Raw genomic sequence first — 19,156 nt, 5'->3', positions numbered from 1 at the left:
GTCGCGGTGGGGACGCGCATCCCTCCCGGGCTGGCGGTGCGGGCCGTGACCCCGCACGGCCGAGCTGTGCTCCTTCAGCCCCGGCCGGCCGGCGCCCGGGAGCCGCGGACCGGAGCAGGGCTCAGGTGCTCCCGTGCCGTCCGCCCTGGACAGCCGTGCATTTGGTGTTCGTGTTTTCGACTGGAGGAGGAGAACTGGGTATTTCTGTAATGTTGCTTCATCTTTTCTTTTTCTCTGTAATTAAGCTGGAATTAGGTTTTACAAAGCTCTGTGTTGATTTGCTGTCAGCTCTAAGTCGATAGCGTGCTCTTCAGATAGTTCTTGTTATACCCATCGCGATAATTCCCCAAATACCTTTGGTGTTTGTAGCTTCCCTTCTGTTTGACAGGCATTATCCTCAAGAGTGTAACTGAGCAGTCAAGAGCTAGATTAAAACAAAAAGGGTAGGGTTTTGGCAGAGATACTCAGCCCGCCTGTTAGTGTCCTGAGTGGCTCCAAGTCCCTTCTCCCACCGGTTGGCTGTATCATATGGTGACAGCCACACATCCAAGCACAAGAGACCCGGAGCAAAAAAGGTGGCAGCTGGAGTGGGTTGTGGGAGCAGCTCAGAGAGCAAAATGTCTCGGCTTGGACAAGGATGTTACCCAGTGGGAATGAGCTTATAAACTGTAGCCTGGAACGTGTGTGCAGGGGGGGTCCCCTGCTGCTGTTAAAATCATACATTATTTCCTTTTTTTAATATATCTCCTATTATAAAACAGAGCAACGCTTTGGAGGGATTAGCAGATCTTCTAAGAAACCTACTCTGACTCTGTGATTTTGTTCTTTGCTGCAAGTCTTGCCTCCAAAACTCAATGCACAGGGACAGAGTCTGCTCCCATTTAACTCCACAGCAAAACTTTCCAATCTTGTGAGAGCTGGAAGGCAGTGAGGAGAGTTCTTCATACCCTGAATGCCTTTGAGTACCACTAAGTACTGTGTCCTAGTTACTCTTTTGACAAACTACTCCAATAGGCATCAGTGATTTTGAGTTGCTTTCAGAGGTACCAATGCCAGCTTCTTTTTAAGTAACTGACCACATTATTTTCATCTTATTAAGTCCGATGGTCATCAGTGCAAGTGTGGAAAATCTGTACAACTGGCATTCAGTTGCCCTTTAAAAAAAAACTTTAAAATGTGTTTACTACTGGTTTTGATTCTGAAGAAAGTTTAGAAAAATGTCAAGGGGGTTATGCTGCTTTTGTCTAGTGGTTGTTCAAGGAAGAAGGGAATCTGTTTGCACATTCCTGAGGTTTTAGCTGGACATCACTTGAGAGTTTTGTTGACAGTCAGCAATACCAGCACGGAAAGGAGAGCTGTGCCTTCCACTGAAGGCTTAGAGCTTCCATTTTTACCTTTTTCAGCGTGAGACCTTAAATGCTAGTTTAATTCATCCTAGAAGTATTTTGCTAGTAATGGAAGAAATTATATGAAGTGCAGAACCATCACAGCAGTGCTCATGTGCTTTCTCTGAAGGGAAGTGATAGGTAGAGGAGTCCCTTTTGGGTACTTTGATCCAACAACAGAAACTAGGACCCAAGTGCCATGTAATGCAGTTTTGCAGCAGGACTTTGCAGACTCAGATTCTTAGATCTTATGGGATCTGTCCTGTGCCTGTCTCCTTGGAATCTCTTGTCACGTTCCTTTCTGAACTCCTTAGCAGCAGCATTTAAATCCTAAATTAGAGCTTGACCTTTGCAAAACACCTTTTGTTTTGGCTGTGATGTGTTAGTGGGCATGATTTTATCCTTACTGGATTACATCTACTGTTCCAGCAGCCTCTAACTGCATTCTGTTTTCAGGCCCTGCTGTCTATGAACTGTACTTAATAGACTATCTGAGCAAGGATAAAAATTTCACTTGTCACTGCAATTGGGATTTTTATAAATTGGTGTTTCACTCAACCGTTTAAAAATCTGTACTGTAGAACAAATAAAAAAGTGAAGAAAATGCGAAATAAAATGGAAAATTAATTTTTTAACCATTGGGATCAAGACTGTTCAAGCATGTTCCTCTTTACCACATGGGAGAGTTCAGCAATTTTTGTGAGGATGTGAAGGAACAGCCTGAATTTTTTACGTGGTAGAATATTAATCCATTAACTTACCAAGCTCTATTTTAAATCCTTCTGCTTGCTTTTAGGGGAGGTTTCCCTAACCGCATTCTTCCGCAGTTAGAGAATCCTTGAAATCTTTGGCCTGTGGAGTCCAGTATCTCTCTTGTAGATCCATACAGAAGAAAGAATGCACTGGATACTATGGTATCTATATCTATACTATGGTGAGGAAAGGGAAATGAGCCTGAATGCTGTACAGCAAAACTAGGAGCATTTTGATTTATTTAAGGCATATTTTACTATTTTCATTCAGGTAAGGTATGTGATTTTGAAGCAAATCTCAATCATTTCCCTTACTGTATTTTTGTGTATATTGTGACACAGTCTTGGAACTGGATTTTTTCTGGATGAAGCTGCCCTTGAAGATGTGCTTCATCCACTCATGTAGTGCCAAGTACAGGTGGTCCAGTGTTAAAAAGCAAAACCCTGAAATGTATATAATGTAGACAAGGTCTTCTCAGTATAAACATTTTAATCTAACAGACCTGCTCATACTGGGTTGCAGTCCTTGCTGGCATACACCCAGCTTTAGATCCCACTGGATCTGATATGTGGCTATATCAACTACATTTCATATGATGCAACCTTGAAAGCTTCCCCCTTTTGATGTTTTCTAATAGCAGTGTAAGTTGCTTTTTCTGCACTGACATACCTGATTTAATTTACGTCTTTCGTATTACACTTTACCATATTTTTACTAATAAATAGTAATTTGAGAAGCAGCTTCAGGCCTTCCTTTAAGCAAATTTCGATGTATTTTCTTTCACAGTTACTAGAACTGTACTGGAATGTACAAAACATCCCTTTTGATGTTGTTCTGGGAAATACTGGATAAAAGGCTAGAGATAGGAAAAGCAGTGGGGAAAAATTGTAAAATAGAATGATTTTTTGAACTCTCAGCTTGAAAATCTTGTGCATATAGTATTTTGTATAACCTAGTACATATCTATATACTTTGCAAGATTGAAATGCATGTGTGTTGGTGATAATCTGTGTGTTTACCAGAGAGGGCATAAAGCTTCAGTAATAAGAATGGAAGTATATGGGGGGGTTGAGCTCGGTGTTTTTACACAGTATTTCCTTGCTCTCCACTAGTGTGAAGGAAAGAAGAATAAATGTAACATAGAAATAAATAAAAATGGATATTGGCATAAGGAGAACTGCAGTATATGAAGAAGGAGTGGCATGTTGATATAGTTGAAAGGTTCATCCCTACTTTCTCATCTCCAGCTTCCAATATTATGCTAGGCTGTTCTGGACAACACTGCGATCTAGCCCTAGTACTCGGCTTTGCTTATGACTCAACTTGACAAGTTCATATTGCCTGTTAAAGAGAAATGGAAATTGTTAAAGGAGGCAGTTCATTCCATAGAGGGACTTCCAACACTCTTGGGATTTGTGATTAAAGGCCAAACCCTAGATGTGCATTGCAGTTCCTCAGCAAACACTCAGGTTCACCACTGTAGCTGATAACCATTCCTTTCTGGGCCTCTTGTTGTCTAGTGACCTTTATAGTCTTAATTCCAAGACAAGCAAGTGGTTAGGATTACTCAAGTCATTTGTGTGTGTATGGTTCCTGTTTATGTTTGGTTTTATAGTTTTGGCTTGTACAGATTGATTTCTGCTGATTGAGTTCTCCCCGAGAAATGGTATTGATTATCTGCAAAAAAGAGAGAGAAAAACCACCCTTATGAGCCAGCTGAACAAGAGCTCCCATATTTTAAGAGGCTTAACTTGGTAAGAGCCTGAATTTTGGAACTCAGGACCATCTCTAGGTAAAAATTTAAAATTACATACAGCTCTTCTCTTTGTACTTGGTGTGCCAGTAACTTGGGTATTGTTCAGAGGCACCGTATTTCTGTTCAGTCTCACACCAATGAGGGGATGCCCCAGGAGTTCTCTGCAAACAGTTCCTTCCCAGAGGCATTGCCTGCGAGAGGTGAGGCATTACAAACTTTCTGGGAGTGTTGGTCCTTCCTCTGAGATCTCGGGTGCAGAAGAAGGTGTTCAACTTCCATCTTCTTAGGATTGCCTTTCCCTCAGAAAGGAAGGCAAGTGCTCATCCCCCATCAATGCTACATTCAGTCTCCTGTCTGAGGCAAAATGTGGATTGAGAATTGTGGATTTCTCTAATTAAAATTGTTTTGACTCCCAAGAAAAGCATAAATCCCTTTTCTAGAAAAGCCATCAGTAGGTCACAGAGCAACGAGCAACATCTCTTAGGCAATAAATACAATGCTGTTAGTTCTAACTGGACTGTTGTCGCCTAATAGCTGTTAGTCAGTGCTGAATGATGAAAGCCAAACCTAATTTTGGCTCAATTTATATGTAAAAAATAGATATTTTATGTAAAGATGGATTAGGAGTGTACCAAAATGTGGTGTATGGCAATTTGGCTGATAACTGTCGCACAGCATAATTTTTACAATATTTCAAATAGAAAGCTTAACTCTTGGATATTTTGGAAAACAAATGTAAGATGTCAGAGGTATTTTAACTAAGCTTGCATTTTCTTGGCTGTTCGATGTGATTGATCTAAGCAGCAATAAGTGGGTAATGCTAAACATGTTCTAGGTAGAAAAGAAAATCCTCAACATTAAATGCTGGACAGGCAATTTTCAATATTTCATATAATTTCAAAACATCTGTTTTAAAAAACAGCTATCATGTCATGGCATTGTGTCACCATTGGGCTTTTAAAATTAATGTAGCTCTTTTTGACAAAAAATGGTTTTGCATGACAAACTTAACAAAACCTCTTTGCATTTTAAATTAAAAAACAAAATAACAAGAACCAAGCTGGAACCAAACCAAACCATAAAGCACAAAACACCTCCATCAGATTACAACTCTGAAAGCCTTGAAAGGGCTGTGACTAATTTTAGACAAGCTCACTTTGAATTTCACTCACCTTGTTTGCTTGTTTCAGGCAAGTATTGGTCACTCAGAATTAATAGAAAACATACCTACAGTAACTTTTGCCTGCTGGAGTGCATCAAGCAAATGTGTTTGCAGCAGGGCATGGCGAAGACAGTGGGAGCTCTACTCTTGTACTTGCAAACTTGCAATGCAGTGGGAAGAAAATTCAGTTTGTTTTATTTCATAAAAGTTAGCAAAAAGGAATGGATGTCAGCTGCCATGGTCCTCTCCAGCTCTCTCCTAACAAGCCTTCGATGGACTGGGAAGACTTCCTCCTCCTCTCTGAAGATGGGTATTTCTGGACTGAGTCTGAAATGTTCTTTGACCAATATTCTCTTTAGAGGTGTTTTTTATAAGTTAGCACATGGTTTGGATAAATAACAACAAGGCTTGACATGGAGGAGGAGAGCCTCTCAGGGCAAGCCATAGCTTCAGTCCCACTTCTGTATCTCCTGTTCTTCAGGCTGTATTTCCACTCACACTCTTTGACAAAATTACCTCCTCAGGCTCCCTGTTTCCAATGGCAGCCTGCCCGTTTCTTGAAAAACAAACCCCATGTGCTTCAGTCTCATCCTTCTCCCACCTTTCCACACCTCTTCCCTCAAGCTTTTCCATCTGCTCCACCAACTGGTTTTCATGCAGCCTTATGCTTCCCTTTCTGCCCGTCTTTCTTCCCCGTGTGCCCCCTCTGAACAAGCTGTGTAGGGAGTGACAGGCTCCTCTTGTGGGAGAGCAAAGAGTGTGCTTTGTGGCTAGCTCTCGAGTGCTGTTATGACTTGAACAGGAAATCACCTCTGTGCTCCTCCCCACATTCCCACCAGTGCCGCTCAGGTCAAAGGGTTTCACTAACCTGACTTCATACCCAGCAACACCAGAGTTCCAGCAACCCACCAGGAGAAAGGCAGCTGAGCTGTAATGGCTTCTACGTACATCTCCTCCTCCTCCTCCTCCTCCCGCTCTTTTTTCTCTTCCTCATTATTCAGTCTGCTGAGTTTGAGTCAAAAAGAATCTGCACAGAGAAAAGCTTTCAGGATCACTTAATTGTTAAGAAGTTTACTCATTTACTTAAATTGTTGCTAAGACAATGAGTAAGTCATAAGTTTGCTAAAGTATATTCTTGGTTTTGCTGGGTTTCCCTTCCTCTGTCTATCTTATGATCTACAATTTTGGCTCAGTCCCCCTGTTTACCACTTGGTGCAGTCCCTCACATTCCTGCATGGCCAGTGCCGACTTGCCTGAAGCTGGAGATGTGCCAGAAAAACCCCAACCCTCTGCTTGTGAGGGACACCAGACATGATGCTAAATGGACATTTACTCTGAGTATGACAAGTTTTATTTTTATGTTATGCTTAGGCATGTGTTTGAGAGACTTTTTCACTGAGAACAACATAATCAAAACAGATGAGCTGGAGGAAGAGAAGAGAGAAAAAAATTCCTCAAAAAATAAGAGCAACAGCATAGAAGGAGCAAATGAGATTTCAGAGGAATATGGTTGAAGTCATCCAAAGCTGAACTGTAAGACTAAAGAAAGGGCAGTGGTTTAGAGTGTTCATTTTCAGATGCAGTGTATCCTAGATTGATCCTTAATTGCTTGGTGCTTCACTGGTGGCTCTAAGCTACCAGTGGGATAAGGTAAATCAGGGACTCTGCCTGTTTGAAAGGCTGTCCCCTCTCTGAGGTGTGTAAGTGGGAGTTCAATGCATGGCCTTGAAGTGGCAGCTGCAAATGCCAAGGCACAGCTGCAGTGATGCCCACAAATTCGGTACCCAGCACAAAGGTTTCGCTTCCATCAGAGGTGCTACCAAGGGCCACTTCTTTATAAGAAAATACGACCGCAATTGAAGCCAAAGTCTGCGCCATTGTCAGAGAAGCAGTTCCTCTGTTGAATTCTGAGAGGACTGTGGGGGAGAGTTCTTGGGTTTTGCTGCTGTGGCTAGGAAGACTGTTGCAGTAGGGCTCATCTTTCTGTCTTAATGCTTTCCACATCACTCACTGTCTTAAATTTTATCTTACAGTTGTCTAGAGGGTTCTGTGATACTTCTTGCTGTATTTGATTGGATAATTTGGTGTTTGCACCTTTGTGCCATGCCACAGTAAAATATAGCAGATGATCACTCTACTTGAGAGGGCTACAGTAACCAACAGTGATCACACAAGGAGGCACTTGGATACCAATAGGTCAGCTCTCAGTGAGTCCTCTGCCTTCTCCCCACCCCAGAAATTTTGCCACTGCACAGAAAAAATAATCTAAACTTTTCTATATTTATATATTTTTATGCTTTGCAGCTGCTGGGTTACCCAACTGAAGTGCAAAGCTAAAAAGTCTGTTTAGAGCCAGAGGACATGGGTAGCTGCAGCTGTATTTGTTCTGCGGCACTGCCATTAAACACAGCTGTTTGTCACAGAGGCAGGCAGGGGGACCTCCTAGCAGGTAAAAGACAGATGCACTGAATGGGTAATGGTTGTAACATGGAAAACATGTGTGTTTATCCTTGTGTCTGTATGTATGTGTCTGTGTGTGCATGTAGATAGATAGACAGGGCTATAACCAAAACTGAGCTGTGAACTGTACTGACTTCAGCAAGGCAGGTACTTGGCAGGCAGCTCTATGTGATTCAAACTGACCAGGTTTTTAAACATAGCAGGTGATTTCATAAAGAGAAGATGGAGCACCTGCCGTGCAGACTTTTACTCATGTGAATAATCTCACTGACGTCAGTGGGGTTTTTCACTCACATGCAAAGGTGTTTTCGGGCTAAGTCATGTCTGTTTTGTAGAGTCTCGCTATAGCTTATTCTAAGATCAGGACTTGGCTGTTCCTTGTGGTGGTGAAGTTTGCAAGTCCATATTATTACTTTAATTCCAGTCCAGATGTCAATCATGAAGGTGTAAACCATGATATTACTCAAGGTTTGATTTACAGCCTTTCCAAAGACAGTAATACAAGTTCCATTTTTTTCCATGCAATAAATAAATAAAGTGACTTAGTTGTACTGGGAATTGAATGACAGCCGACAGCTATTGCTAGCAATCAATGACGCAGACCTAACCTAGCAAAGCAACATGTGTGACTGATTTCTGCTCCTAGGCCAGTACAAACTGAAAATGCTCTATGTGACACCCATGCCATTAATCCTGAAAAATGGAAATAAAATCAGAATATAACTGGATGTACTGTGTTTAAAGACAAGAAACTGAAAGACTGAAGACAAGTTAAAGGATTGAAACAAGCAGCTGTTGCATATTCTTGAGCCCTTTCCTGACTGATAACCATGGAACATTCAAGCTCTGTGTATAATCTGTTTTCTACACGTGCCTCCTGATACTGCTGATCACCAAATAGCCAGGAAGGAATTTATTCTTAACTCTTCCTGGAGACGTAGGGGAGTATGGTAGTTTTATTCTTGTTTTACACGTGCAGAATTGAGGTAGAACTAACTTGCATGATTTATTGTAAGGGCAGGAGCCCTTTAGTAAAGGGGCAAAACCAGGAGTAAAAACCAAATCTCGGCTTTTGCTTCTCATGGAAAGTTAATGGTCTCGTTCCCTCTGTCTTCCAAATCTCACTGAGCTGGGGGTAGCTGGGAGCACAACCAGCAGTGTTGTAATGCTTTAGATCTTGTAAAGATACAGTCTGCGGCTTCTGCATACTGAGATTGGCTCCTCTGCTGCAGTCAGTGTTTCTGTTTTGAAACTTCATTTACCACAGCAGAAACCACACTGGGAGGAGGGAAATACTGAGATTGGCTCCTCTGCTGCAGTCAGTGTTTCTGTTTTGAAACTTCATTTACCACAGCAGAAACCACACTGGGAGGAGGGATTAAAATTTAAAAAAAAAAAAAAACTTAAAAAGTCAAAGAGCCAGTTTTACACATTAATAGTTTAAAAATATTTTAATGTAACAGCCAAACGCATTACTCTTGCTACTTTAAAATGTACTTGAGGAATACAAATGTTTTAAAATAAGGGTGGACAAATGTGGAAAGGTACAGGCAAACAACTCTTCAGAAAATCAAACTGTTTTCTCAGCTTTCCTGGGCAGCTTCATCTTTACATTTGGTTTCACTTAAAGCAATTGCAGAGGACATTTATTTTGGGGAAATGAAAACCTTTGCTTTTCTAGATTCTGTATCTCCCACTTGGAAGCAAGTGTTAGAGTAAGGCAAATTCCTGGAGAATCTGTTTTGCTGTTTTTACATCCCCTGGCACCCTGGGACTTTTTTTTATGTTGTTACAACCAAGTCTATAGTTGTTACAACCAAGTCTTTCTTACAAGCTGACTGTCATGGGATATTTCTGCATCCAAGAGTCAAGGAAATGGGACTTTCTACTTTTTGTAAATAGATGAGCTTGCCCTAAGGACTATACCTGACAAAACTTGTTCTCTGACTAGAAAATGCAAGCTACTGAACACTAAGAGCTAGAGATAAAAGAGAGCAACATTAGAAATACCTTCCATAAACAGTGCTGTGATCTGAAGATACAGATACACACATATACCACTACAGCATTAATGAGCAGCTAGAGGCTTGGAAGACCCAGAGTTTGCACTGAGACAGTTTAAAGTAATAGGTCTCTATGGAATTGCAAGGAGATTGTTTTAATAAATGTGCTGAAGAGAAAAAAACTTTTACTGTTTGGCTCAAAGACAGATAGGAGTCTGCACATTAATCAGGAAAATGGTGGTGACTTTTGCTTACAAAAGCAGCTACATGTTACATACACAGGAGGATGAACACTATTGCTCTAGTAATAGTGAAATATGCTACAAAAAAACCTAAGGTCTGCTTACGGAAGTAACAGCTCAAGGACTATTCATTTGAACAGGTTCCCACTGTTCGTGTTGATAGATTTTATTTCCCCTTTTCTTTGCCTCATTTTGTTATCTCAAGAACTAGAATTGCATTCCTAGAGGAGGAAATGACAGGGTTTTGAAAAGTCCCGAAAACCCACAGAGTCACTTTTTTTCTTCCCTATTATGCTCTTGTGGCTACCTGCAATGGGAAGTGGCAGCTTCGGAGCTGGTCTCGGGTTTGTTCCCCCCGGTGCATGGCAGGAGTAGCTAGGGCATGAGCCATAACTTTGAACTTGGGATTCTTCCCCTGGGCCCACAGGCTTCTTTTTGCAAGCAATTTAGCAATGCGAGCACCTTCATGACATTTATGAGATTAGTAGTGGGTATTAGAAAGATGTGAAACTGTGCTCTTAAGACAGCCAGATTTGCCTGTTTATTTATTTCAAAATTTCAATGAACAGCAATTTAGATGTGTGACCTACCAGTAGATGTTTGCTTTTGACTTTCTGGAGAATCAAAAGGGGTGGTCAAATGACACTGGGGCTATTGTGAATCATCCAGTCCAATTCTCCAGATTAAAGTCATACTTCAGTTTGTAAAGCTGTGTGTGCAGTAGGTTCTATGTGTATTTTTAAAAAATGCCTGGTTTGTCTTTTAAAAATCCACTCAGATACAAGATGATTCTAATGAAGTATTAAAGGATATTTTTCTAATTTTCAGTGTTAAATTTTTCTTCAATTCGAATGCAGTTACAATTTTTAAAAAGTGTGTCTCTTCTAGGCCAAGCTTTCCTAGTTTTAGCTTCCAGTCCCTGAATATTTCCATGCCAGTGCCCGTCATAAATGGCAAAGTCATTTTTGCTAGAGAAAAAACACACTTGTAAAGATGGAATTTGAGACTGCACTAGGTAGGGACACTTGTAAAAAAATTTCCCATAGCCAAGTACATTACACTTTGAATGCTAAAAAAGGTTGAATTTATGGCCTTTTCAAAAATAACTCTCTCTCTTGGCTAAGTTGGAAGTGTATGTATTTGCGGATTCTTAGTGCGTGTTGTTCCTTTCTTATTTTCTTTCTCAGGAGAGTTGTATTGTTCTTTGCCCAACCCTAGGAATGTCCATTTTGAGTCTATAAACATGAAGAATGTCCTTCACTGGTCAGCACCAGAAGGCACAGGTGATGGAGTACTCTACAAGGTGAAGTATGCAGTGTAAGTTGGCTTGTTTATTTTATCTCCCACTGACTTTATTTTAGCATTTTGAATAACAATTTAAAAAAACCCCAACTTCATGCAAGGTATTGCTGATACAAAGTAAAGAAAGAACTAAAGTGTGAGCTAGACTTAAGGAGTGTGGTTTTTAACTTCTACTTCTGGCACTGTTTACTTCACACCAAGTTAGAAAATGTGTAAGGAGATGTTCTTCCTATGAAGGAAGTGTAGGAAGCAACATTCTAATACTATGGAAGCTTTCAGAGGCGTTTCTTCTAAAATGAGACAGAGGGATGAAGAAGGACTGCGCTGGGGACTGGTATCTGTCCACATACGTCCTCTGTAGACGTTTAAATGGAAATGGAGATGTAGTATTTAATACGATATTAATAACACCCAGTGTGTCACTGCTCTTTCCTGACAGACCCACTCCCCCAGATTTTTTTTGATCCAGCAAGCCTTTCTAGGAGAAAATCCACTGATGTTATCAAGCATTGTACAAAACCAAGTAATGTGGTTGGAATCAGGTGCTTACATTGTCAAGGTCTGCACCTTAGTAGGGTGTCAAGGAATTTGCATTGAGAACCAGCCTGCATTTCCTTTGTTCCCGCTGAGAGAGCACTGTGTCATTCTGAAGGGCAGTGATAGAAGTTTGGCTTCTAAATAGGTGTAGCATTGTTGTGACAGATGATGCAATGCTCCCAATCTTTACCTCTAATATTTACACTTCCCTCAATCTAGGAATATTTTCAGATCAACAAAATGAATGTAGATCTCTGGAAGTTTCTTGTACCTTGAGAGTGCTCAGCAGTTACAGAGTGAACGATAATTGTTGTCATGGTTTGGGAACAGTGTTCTCCAATTCAGTAGTTCTGCTAAAAAAATATGGCACCACTTGCTTCCTCTCCACCTCCAGCTGGAAGCACAAAAAGCAAAGATCACAGATGGAGATAAGAACAATTTACTGGAAACAGCAGTGAGATAAGACAAAAAGCAGTGACAGCAGCAATATTAATGATAAAAATACACAAAAGATAGAGCACAGAGCTCGACCTGACTGCAGCCATGGCACCCAAAACAGCTCCCTCCGGTCTGGACGAATGTTACCACACTGCTCCATCCACCTCGTTTGCTTCACTGGAAAGGAACACCTTTCTTCTTGGAATGGAGAGAGAGTCCCTTTCCCATGCCCTCAGCAATGACAAAAGATGGTATGGAATAACATTAAGATTTTGGCCATGCCCGCATGGCTTCAGGCTCCATCCACTCATGGCTACTGCAAAAAATTCACCCTGTCCTTGACTGAAACCAGGACTATTGTGTAGGAGGTAAAATGTTCAGAGAGCACTGGCTATACTGAATAAAAAAACACTCGTGCCTCTACCCACCCCAGGGAGCAAGGCCTTGGGACAGCTTGAAAATGCTGCTGAGTGATCCTGTCTGGCAGTCAGGCAGAAACGGCCACTCGCCCTTACTAATTAGCAGCCAAAGGGGAGTTCTTAAGGTGAATTTGAGGAGCAGGAGCTTCTGAGCAAATCCAAGCAGGAGTTTTCCAAGGAAATCTTGGTTTGTTCTACCAGTGTATAAGAGCTGGTCAGTACCAAGCATTGTTGGTAGCAGATGCATGGCCTTTTTTCAACTAGAAGGGTTTTGAAGTTCATTGTGTTCCAATTGAAGCTTTCTTTGAAACTAGAAAATGAGGCAACAGGCAGGAATGAGTAGTCTCCTGTCATTCATCTTGGAGACCCTGAGCATCATCTGTGTCCATAGTTGAGTCACTGACCATTCTGACAGAACTCTTTGTTTCCATGTAAATAGTTATCCTTTCTCTCTTACTGTGTGTGTAGAATTTAAACTAAAGCTGTGGAGACTGAAGTTGAGAGATCTCTGGTCTGCGCAAGCAAAGCTTGACTTAGATTGGTATCACTAACATCCCACTTAGCTCCATCTGGCTTCCTCTGGATAGGACCTACTCTAATCTATTTTGCATTAAAAACTTGTGGAAGTCTTGTGCTTCATCTTAGCTGAAGTTGGGATTCCTTGAAATTTCAGATTTCTGCTAAACATGGGAACTGTTTTATCAGCTGTAATAAAGCAGAGAAAATTTTATTATGAGGTGACTAATATAATGGAAATAGCTTTTGTAGAGCTCCTTTCTCTTTCTTTTTCAATATAGATACGGTGTTGGCAAATGGATTAGAAAGCCAGAATGCAGGAATATAAACAGAACATGGTGTGACCTCTCCAGTGAGACCTCTGACTATGAAGAACAATACTATGCAAGTGTTAAAGCATTCCTAAATGGGACATGCTCTGACTGGATGGAGACCACACGATTCAACCCTCTAACAGACAGTAAGGAGGGCTAAGCACACAGCCAGGCATTCAGTGGCCTTGATCTGTAATGTGTGCTCAGACTGCGTGTGCCTTCATAGTGTATGGTATTTTAATTTTAACATGAAGTTACACTTTTTTGCAGTTGTTCCACAGTTATGCTTTTGACAGAAGTAATTGAAATAATAAAATTGGAATTTGGAGATATATATATATCTATAGTCTGGTATATACTGAATACTTTGTAATGTTATGGTAAAGCCTTACTCAAGGCAAATAAAAGCTGCGGCACATTCACAGTATAAATAACTCATTTTGAAAAGGCTTTATTAAACCAATCAGTCAGCATACTCTAGAGCCCAATATTTCTTATGTGTGCCAGATAATCTAAGAACCTATTGCTAATTCAGCCTATTTTAGTAAATTGAGTTTCAAGGTTGTTTATCCTGTGAAGTCCCAGGAATTCCTTGGCAAAATTGCAAGTCAGTGTTCACTTTCTCACTATAGAGATCCTCTTAGTTATCTGATCAAACAATTTTTCACCAATATAAGTAAATTATTCAAAGCTCTTCTTAAACTCCCCCAAACATGGCAAAAATGTAATATGATCAATTTTTCAAAACTGGTCAAATCAGCGTGCCTCTGCTGAATCTGACTGCTTTTTATACATGTTCATTTTTCCAGCTAAAATTGATCCACCCATGGTAAGTGTATCTTCTACTGACAAATCTATTTCAATCGTTCTGACTGCTCCTGAGAAGTGGAAGAGAAGTCCTGAGGAAGAATCCGTATCTCTGCTTCAGGTGTATCCTGGCCTACAGTACAACGTGTCTGTCCTCAACAAAAAAACAAGGAAGCGGGTAAGCTTTGACAAGGTTGAATGTTGATTGCATTTGGAAAAAAGGATGCAGCTGGCAGCTCTTAAAGTATCATTAATCTTTCTAGAAAATGTGTATGTCTGACCTTTCTGTAGCTGAGGAGTTAAAGGGGAGAAAAATATTTTTTTAATGTCTTCCAGTGGTTCTTCTCCATCAACAACAACACCTTGGTTGTGCCCTGGTTAGAACCTGGAACAGCTTATTGTGTCAGTGCACAGATACATGTCACCACACCAGTTTTGGACAGCAGCTTTTCCAAAGAACATTGCATTGCTACATTGAGAGGTATGTGTAAGGTGGCAAATTAAGAAAAAGAAGATGCAAGTTAGAAAAAATAATGGTGGTTGAATTAGTGAGTTTTTTATGTATCCATTTTGAGAGTGATAATTGGCATGGTTTCCTCCTCCTCTGTGCACTTGTACCAATGAAAAAAACATTGCCTCTAATAACACATAGCTGGGACTGTCTGGAAGGTACATCAGTACCTCTGAAGAAAAGTATCTGCATTCTTGGAGTTTTAGTGCATGGAGAATGCTTTTTTTCCTTGAATGAGATTTGGGAGTGGCAGACCTGGGTCAATCTGAAGTTAGCAGCAGTAGAACCTAAGGGAGGGGTTGTTGTTTCTTTTTACAATTTAATTCATAATTTAGACAATAATAAACATCGTCCTGTAGCTCAAGTATAATTTTTTTTATTTCCTGCAAATTCCTTGTTTATCTAAAACATCTGCATTCAGTATCCAAAAGACAGTGTGGTGAATGCACATATTACTGTCTACATGCATGAAAAAGTTGCCCGTTGCAATGAAAACTTTTGTTTTATTAACAGATAAAACAGAAGACGAGACTATAACAATCACATTTGGATATGTTATGCCTACCATGCTGGCTCTCCTTTTTATTTCTGTGATATGCTATTGTGTGCACAAGTATATTCACATCCACAAACAAAAACATCCAACAAACCTGGTAAGTGTCTTCTGTTGCAGGAGCTCACTGCCAGCCTTGGCACTCACAGCAGAGCTGTGTGTTTTCCAGGGTTCCAAGCAGTCTTGGAGGAAACCATGGCTAGCTCCAAATAAAAGCTCTAGTTGCCACTGAGATCAAGAGAAGAAAACCACATTGAGGGTTATTAAATGCAAGATAAACAGAGTAATTACTCAAGTTTTCAATGATCAGAACAGAGCTGTTGGTTTGGGAAGGGTCATTGCCTTAAGCAAGGTCTGGGGTGTACTAGGCAAGGTCTGTCAGGATGTCAGAACTCCATAAATTTATCTAAGATGAAGCACTGTGTAAATTCAGTTGGAAAAAAGTTATTAATTTGTTGAATTCAGAAACAAGAAGGGAAGACAATTAAGCAGTATGGAAACACCATGATGTTTTCTTGGACTATTACTGGGTGTTACCAGATTTTTCCACTTAATTGTGACGGATTTATCGCGTGTTTCATACAGATAATTTAACCTGGATTTCAAGAATACTTCGAAATACTGTACCATTTCCTAGCACCCAAAAATGTATAGAAAAACACATGCTGTTATTTAGACAGCCCAAATACACTTTCTGCAAAAAATGTTCTCAAATTTCTTAGCGCTGCAAAGTTTGTTGATTTTTAGAAAGAACACATAAAGTCTATGAAATGTTACTGGTTTCCAGCTCATGAGGTCAACAGAACTTTCTCACCGGTATCTTTAAGCAAGTTGCTCAACCATAGGCATGCAATTATAATAATGAATAAAGACTTCAATGTTAATCCAATCTGCGTGACACCGTGGGATGGGAGATACAAGGGAGTTGGTTTCAACATGCTGATCTTGCTGAAGAAGATTAGAGCAGTGCAGGAGTGACAGGAGAAGTCTTCACAGGTGGACTGTGGGTTCAGAAAGGCTCAGAAGGAGTGGAGCAGCTGCTGCTGCAGTCAGATGTGCATGGAAACATCTGCGCTTGATGAGGCACTGCTTTTATTACAGAACCGTGGAATCGCAGAGTGGTTTGGGTTGGTAGGGGCCTTCAAAGGTGTCTAGTTCAGCCACTCTGGCGTGGGCAAGGACACCTGCCACTAGATCAGGTTACTTAAAGCTCCATCCAACCTGACTTTGAGCACTTGCAGTTATGGGGCATCCACAGCTTCTTGGGAAACCTATTCCAGTGCCTCACCACACTCACAGTAAAGAATTTATTCCTTATATCCAGTCTAAATGAACCCTCTTTCATTTTAAAACTATTGTCCCTTGTCACTACAGGCCCTTGTAAAAAGTCTGTCTCTGTCTTATTCTTTACGCTTTATCCCTGGGATGTGGGGCATGGTATCGGGAGGTAGCTCGGTCTCTTGGGGAGCTAACAGGACAGAACTCTTTAAAATCCAAGAACATGAAGGGCTACCTAGTGAAAAATTCCCCCTCAGTAGCAGACTAAACTCTTAACTCCTGGAGTTTTTTCTCCAGTAAAGATGTAATGTCAATGTTGGGAATTTTTTTTATGTTCATTGCACTTTTTAATGACCATCTTGGAGCTTCGATTTTATTTCTCCACCTCTGGAGTCAGTCAATGTTAAGGTAATGAATGAATATTGACCTGATATTTTAATGATGCTCTGGATTTCCCAACATACAGACTATTCCACATGTGCACCCTGTGTGGCTGGGGGGACGTGGAATAAGCCGTTTGTTTTGGTCCAGCACTTCTGTCCTGTGGGACCTTTCAGACTACTTGGTACATCAATTAATGGTCTCAGTCTTCCATTCAAGCTTGAAAACACTGAAATGCGGCTTCTGGTTGTTTTTCCTGTTCACTCCACCAGTGCCCACGTGTTCCTGTCATTTCAGGAAGATCGCTATTGTTTAATTCGATGATTTTGCAGAGAGTCACAGAAGCAGCCTGTGGCAGACTGCACAGTGCAGGCTCCGTAGACGGTGCTTCAGCCTGATGTGTAGCTTCCTCTCTGAAAGGAAACCTGCTACTAATTTATTCTGTGTCAGCCATACGTTAACATGTTACCTGACACCGCTTGTGGGAACTGGTTGTGACGACCATTTTCTCTTCACTGGTTAAAAGGAGTGGAATATATTCGGTAATCTTTGATCCGAGAAGACAACTGGTGTTTTTTCCAAAGTCACATGAGTTTATGCTGGTGGAAACAAATCCCGTATTTGACACAATGGTTCTAACCAATATTTTGACATGGGGAAGGTGAGGAAAGGGATATTAAAACAGGTCATAATATAGTTTTACTTTAGATAGAATAAAAAAAGGGAGCATGTTGACACTCCTGAGTGTTTATGTGGTGAACTTTCTTCTTCTCTAAATTGAAATAGCCTCCTAATAAGGTCGAACATAGCCTTATATTTTAAGAATATAAGGTGGTATAAGAAGCAGCAAGATGGTATTTTTATTATACTTCACTCAAAGTATTTCTTACTTTCCAGGTATGGCAGTACACTGACAAATGCAAGGAACGGGTTTTCATACCAAGTGAAAAAATAGTTCTCAACCTTATCACTGTTAATGGGGATGACTGTAAGGAATCCAGCCGTCTATCAGAAAGGAAAAGTCCCCAATATTGCGCTGTTTACAGTGCCACTGAAGGGAAGGATTTGCCTTCTAAACAACTGCTGAAAGCAAAATATTTGCTTGGTATTTCACATGAAGAGATTTCACTGAAAGAAGATACTTTAGTGGAAGGGGACCAGACTGGACACTGGACATCTCATGGCCAGTCTGGAACACAGAATACTTGGAAAGATAAAAATCCAGGGGTAGTAGAGTATGAACATGATGTAAGGGCTGAAGGATTCACTCCTGGTCAGAAACTAGACAAGAAATGTTCTGCCCCCAGGGGACTACAGGGTGAGCCACAGATTGCTTTGGGGGACTTGGCTGGTATGGAAACAGGACAGCCATATTCCCCCCAACTGGAGATAAGGGTAGCAGACCTTTGTTTGGGACAGAAAACAGAGGAACTTAATTTGCAGGTGGTTGATGCAGCACATGAATTGCCAGGTGAGACCCATATCAACTTGATGGACCTGGATACTGAAACATCTGGGCAGACATCCTATCATCAGCTGAAAGAAATCACACAGGGCCTCACAGAGAAAGGTGTGCAGACCACATTAGTTGATTGGGATCCTCACAGTGGAAGACTGTATATTCCTACCTTGTCCAGTGTTGAAAATCAGGTGTGTGGAGGAGTATTCAAGTGTGATGATCCTGACAAAGAAGGAATTTTGCTCAGACTGTATGAGAAACAGGTATCTGGTGAATCATCTGAGGACCAAAAAATGTATCTCCTGCGGTTCAAGGAACAATGGGGACTTCACATAGAAATGGAAGACTGAAAAGTAATTTTCTAAAATATTCAAAAATGCAAAATCTTGTTTATTTTGCTAAAGAGAGTGATAGGCTCAGGGGAACAGACTTAATGTGCTGAAATTTTTGGAACCATCTCGGTCGAACAATTTATATGTTATTCATAATGGTTTCCAGATGTGATATAAATGATTTTGACATCAATCATAAACCTCTTGTGTAAAATATGATTGTTGTGAGGCTATATTCTTTTTTTAAAAATAAAATAATTTTAAAATAAAGAAGTAAAAAGAAAAAAATATTTTAAAATAAATATTTTTACAGATGATGCTTCCACCTTGCAATTCCTGCAAAAACAAATTACTAGCATTTAAAAGCACTTATTTTTAGAGGCAAAATCCAAACAAACCAAAAATATTGGAAAAATTGTAGGACAAAGGGGTTTGGTGAAATGCCTGTAATCTTACTGGCTGGACCATGCCTTCCCCTGCCTCAGACAGCAGGCAGCAGAGCATCTGTCTGGCTCTGCCCTGCAAGTGTCTGTTCCTCTCCGATGACT

The 19,156-nt window shown here is 40.7% G+C and overlaps 1 protein-coding gene across 5 annotated transcripts; it reads left to right on the top strand.

The window, feature by feature from the left end:
- Positions 1–36: 36 nt before the first annotated feature.
- IL20RA (interleukin 20 receptor subunit alpha) lies at positions 37–18,863 on the top strand. 5 transcript variants are annotated; one of them, XM_008635968.2, is made up of 7 exons: positions 37–198; positions 10,949–11,078; positions 13,255–13,433; positions 14,097–14,272; positions 14,431–14,575; positions 15,119–15,258; positions 17,715–18,863. In XM_008635968.2, exons 2-7 carry the CDS (start codon positions 11,005–11,007, stop codon positions 18,624–18,626), a joined length of 1,626 nt encoding a protein of 541 aa, XP_008634190.1. In that variant the 5' UTR covers positions 37–198; positions 10,949–11,004; the 3' UTR covers positions 18,627–18,863. The 5 variants fall into 5 exon arrangements, with proteins under 5 accessions (XP_008634190.1, XP_017592759.1, XP_017592761.1 ...); XM_017737270.1 differs by having other exon boundaries at positions 177–198; positions 10,949–11,064; XM_017737272.1 differs by lacking the exons at positions 37–198; positions 10,949–11,078 and having other exon boundaries at positions 13,274–13,357.
- The last annotated feature ends 293 nt before the right edge of the window (positions 18,864–19,156 follow it).

Source organism: Corvus brachyrhynchos, unplaced genomic scaffold (assembly GCF_000691975.1).
Source record: "Corvus brachyrhynchos isolate BGI_N302 unplaced genomic scaffold, ASM69197v1 scaffold6, whole genome shotgun sequence".
Classification (NCBI taxonomy): domain Eukaryota; kingdom Metazoa; phylum Chordata; class Aves; order Passeriformes; family Corvidae; genus Corvus; species Corvus brachyrhynchos.
Note: the sequence above shows the minus strand (reverse complement) of the source record. Positions and strands in the feature narration are given on the sequence as shown.

Excerpts from the sequence above, each read along its gene's own strand:
- IL20RA (XM_008635968.2), top strand. The coding sequence starts at position 11,005 with ATGAAGAATGTCCTTCACTGGTCAGCACCAGAAGGCACAGGTGATGGA. Across the intron at positions 11,079-13,254 it reads TACAAGGTGAAGTATGCAGT|ATACGGTGTTGGCAAATGGA; the intron begins GTAAGTTGGCTT and ends TTTTCAATATAG. Across the intron at positions 14,576-15,118 it reads TTGCATTGCTACATTGAGAG|ATAAAACAGAAGACGAGACT; the intron begins GTATGTGTAAGG and ends TTTTATTAACAG.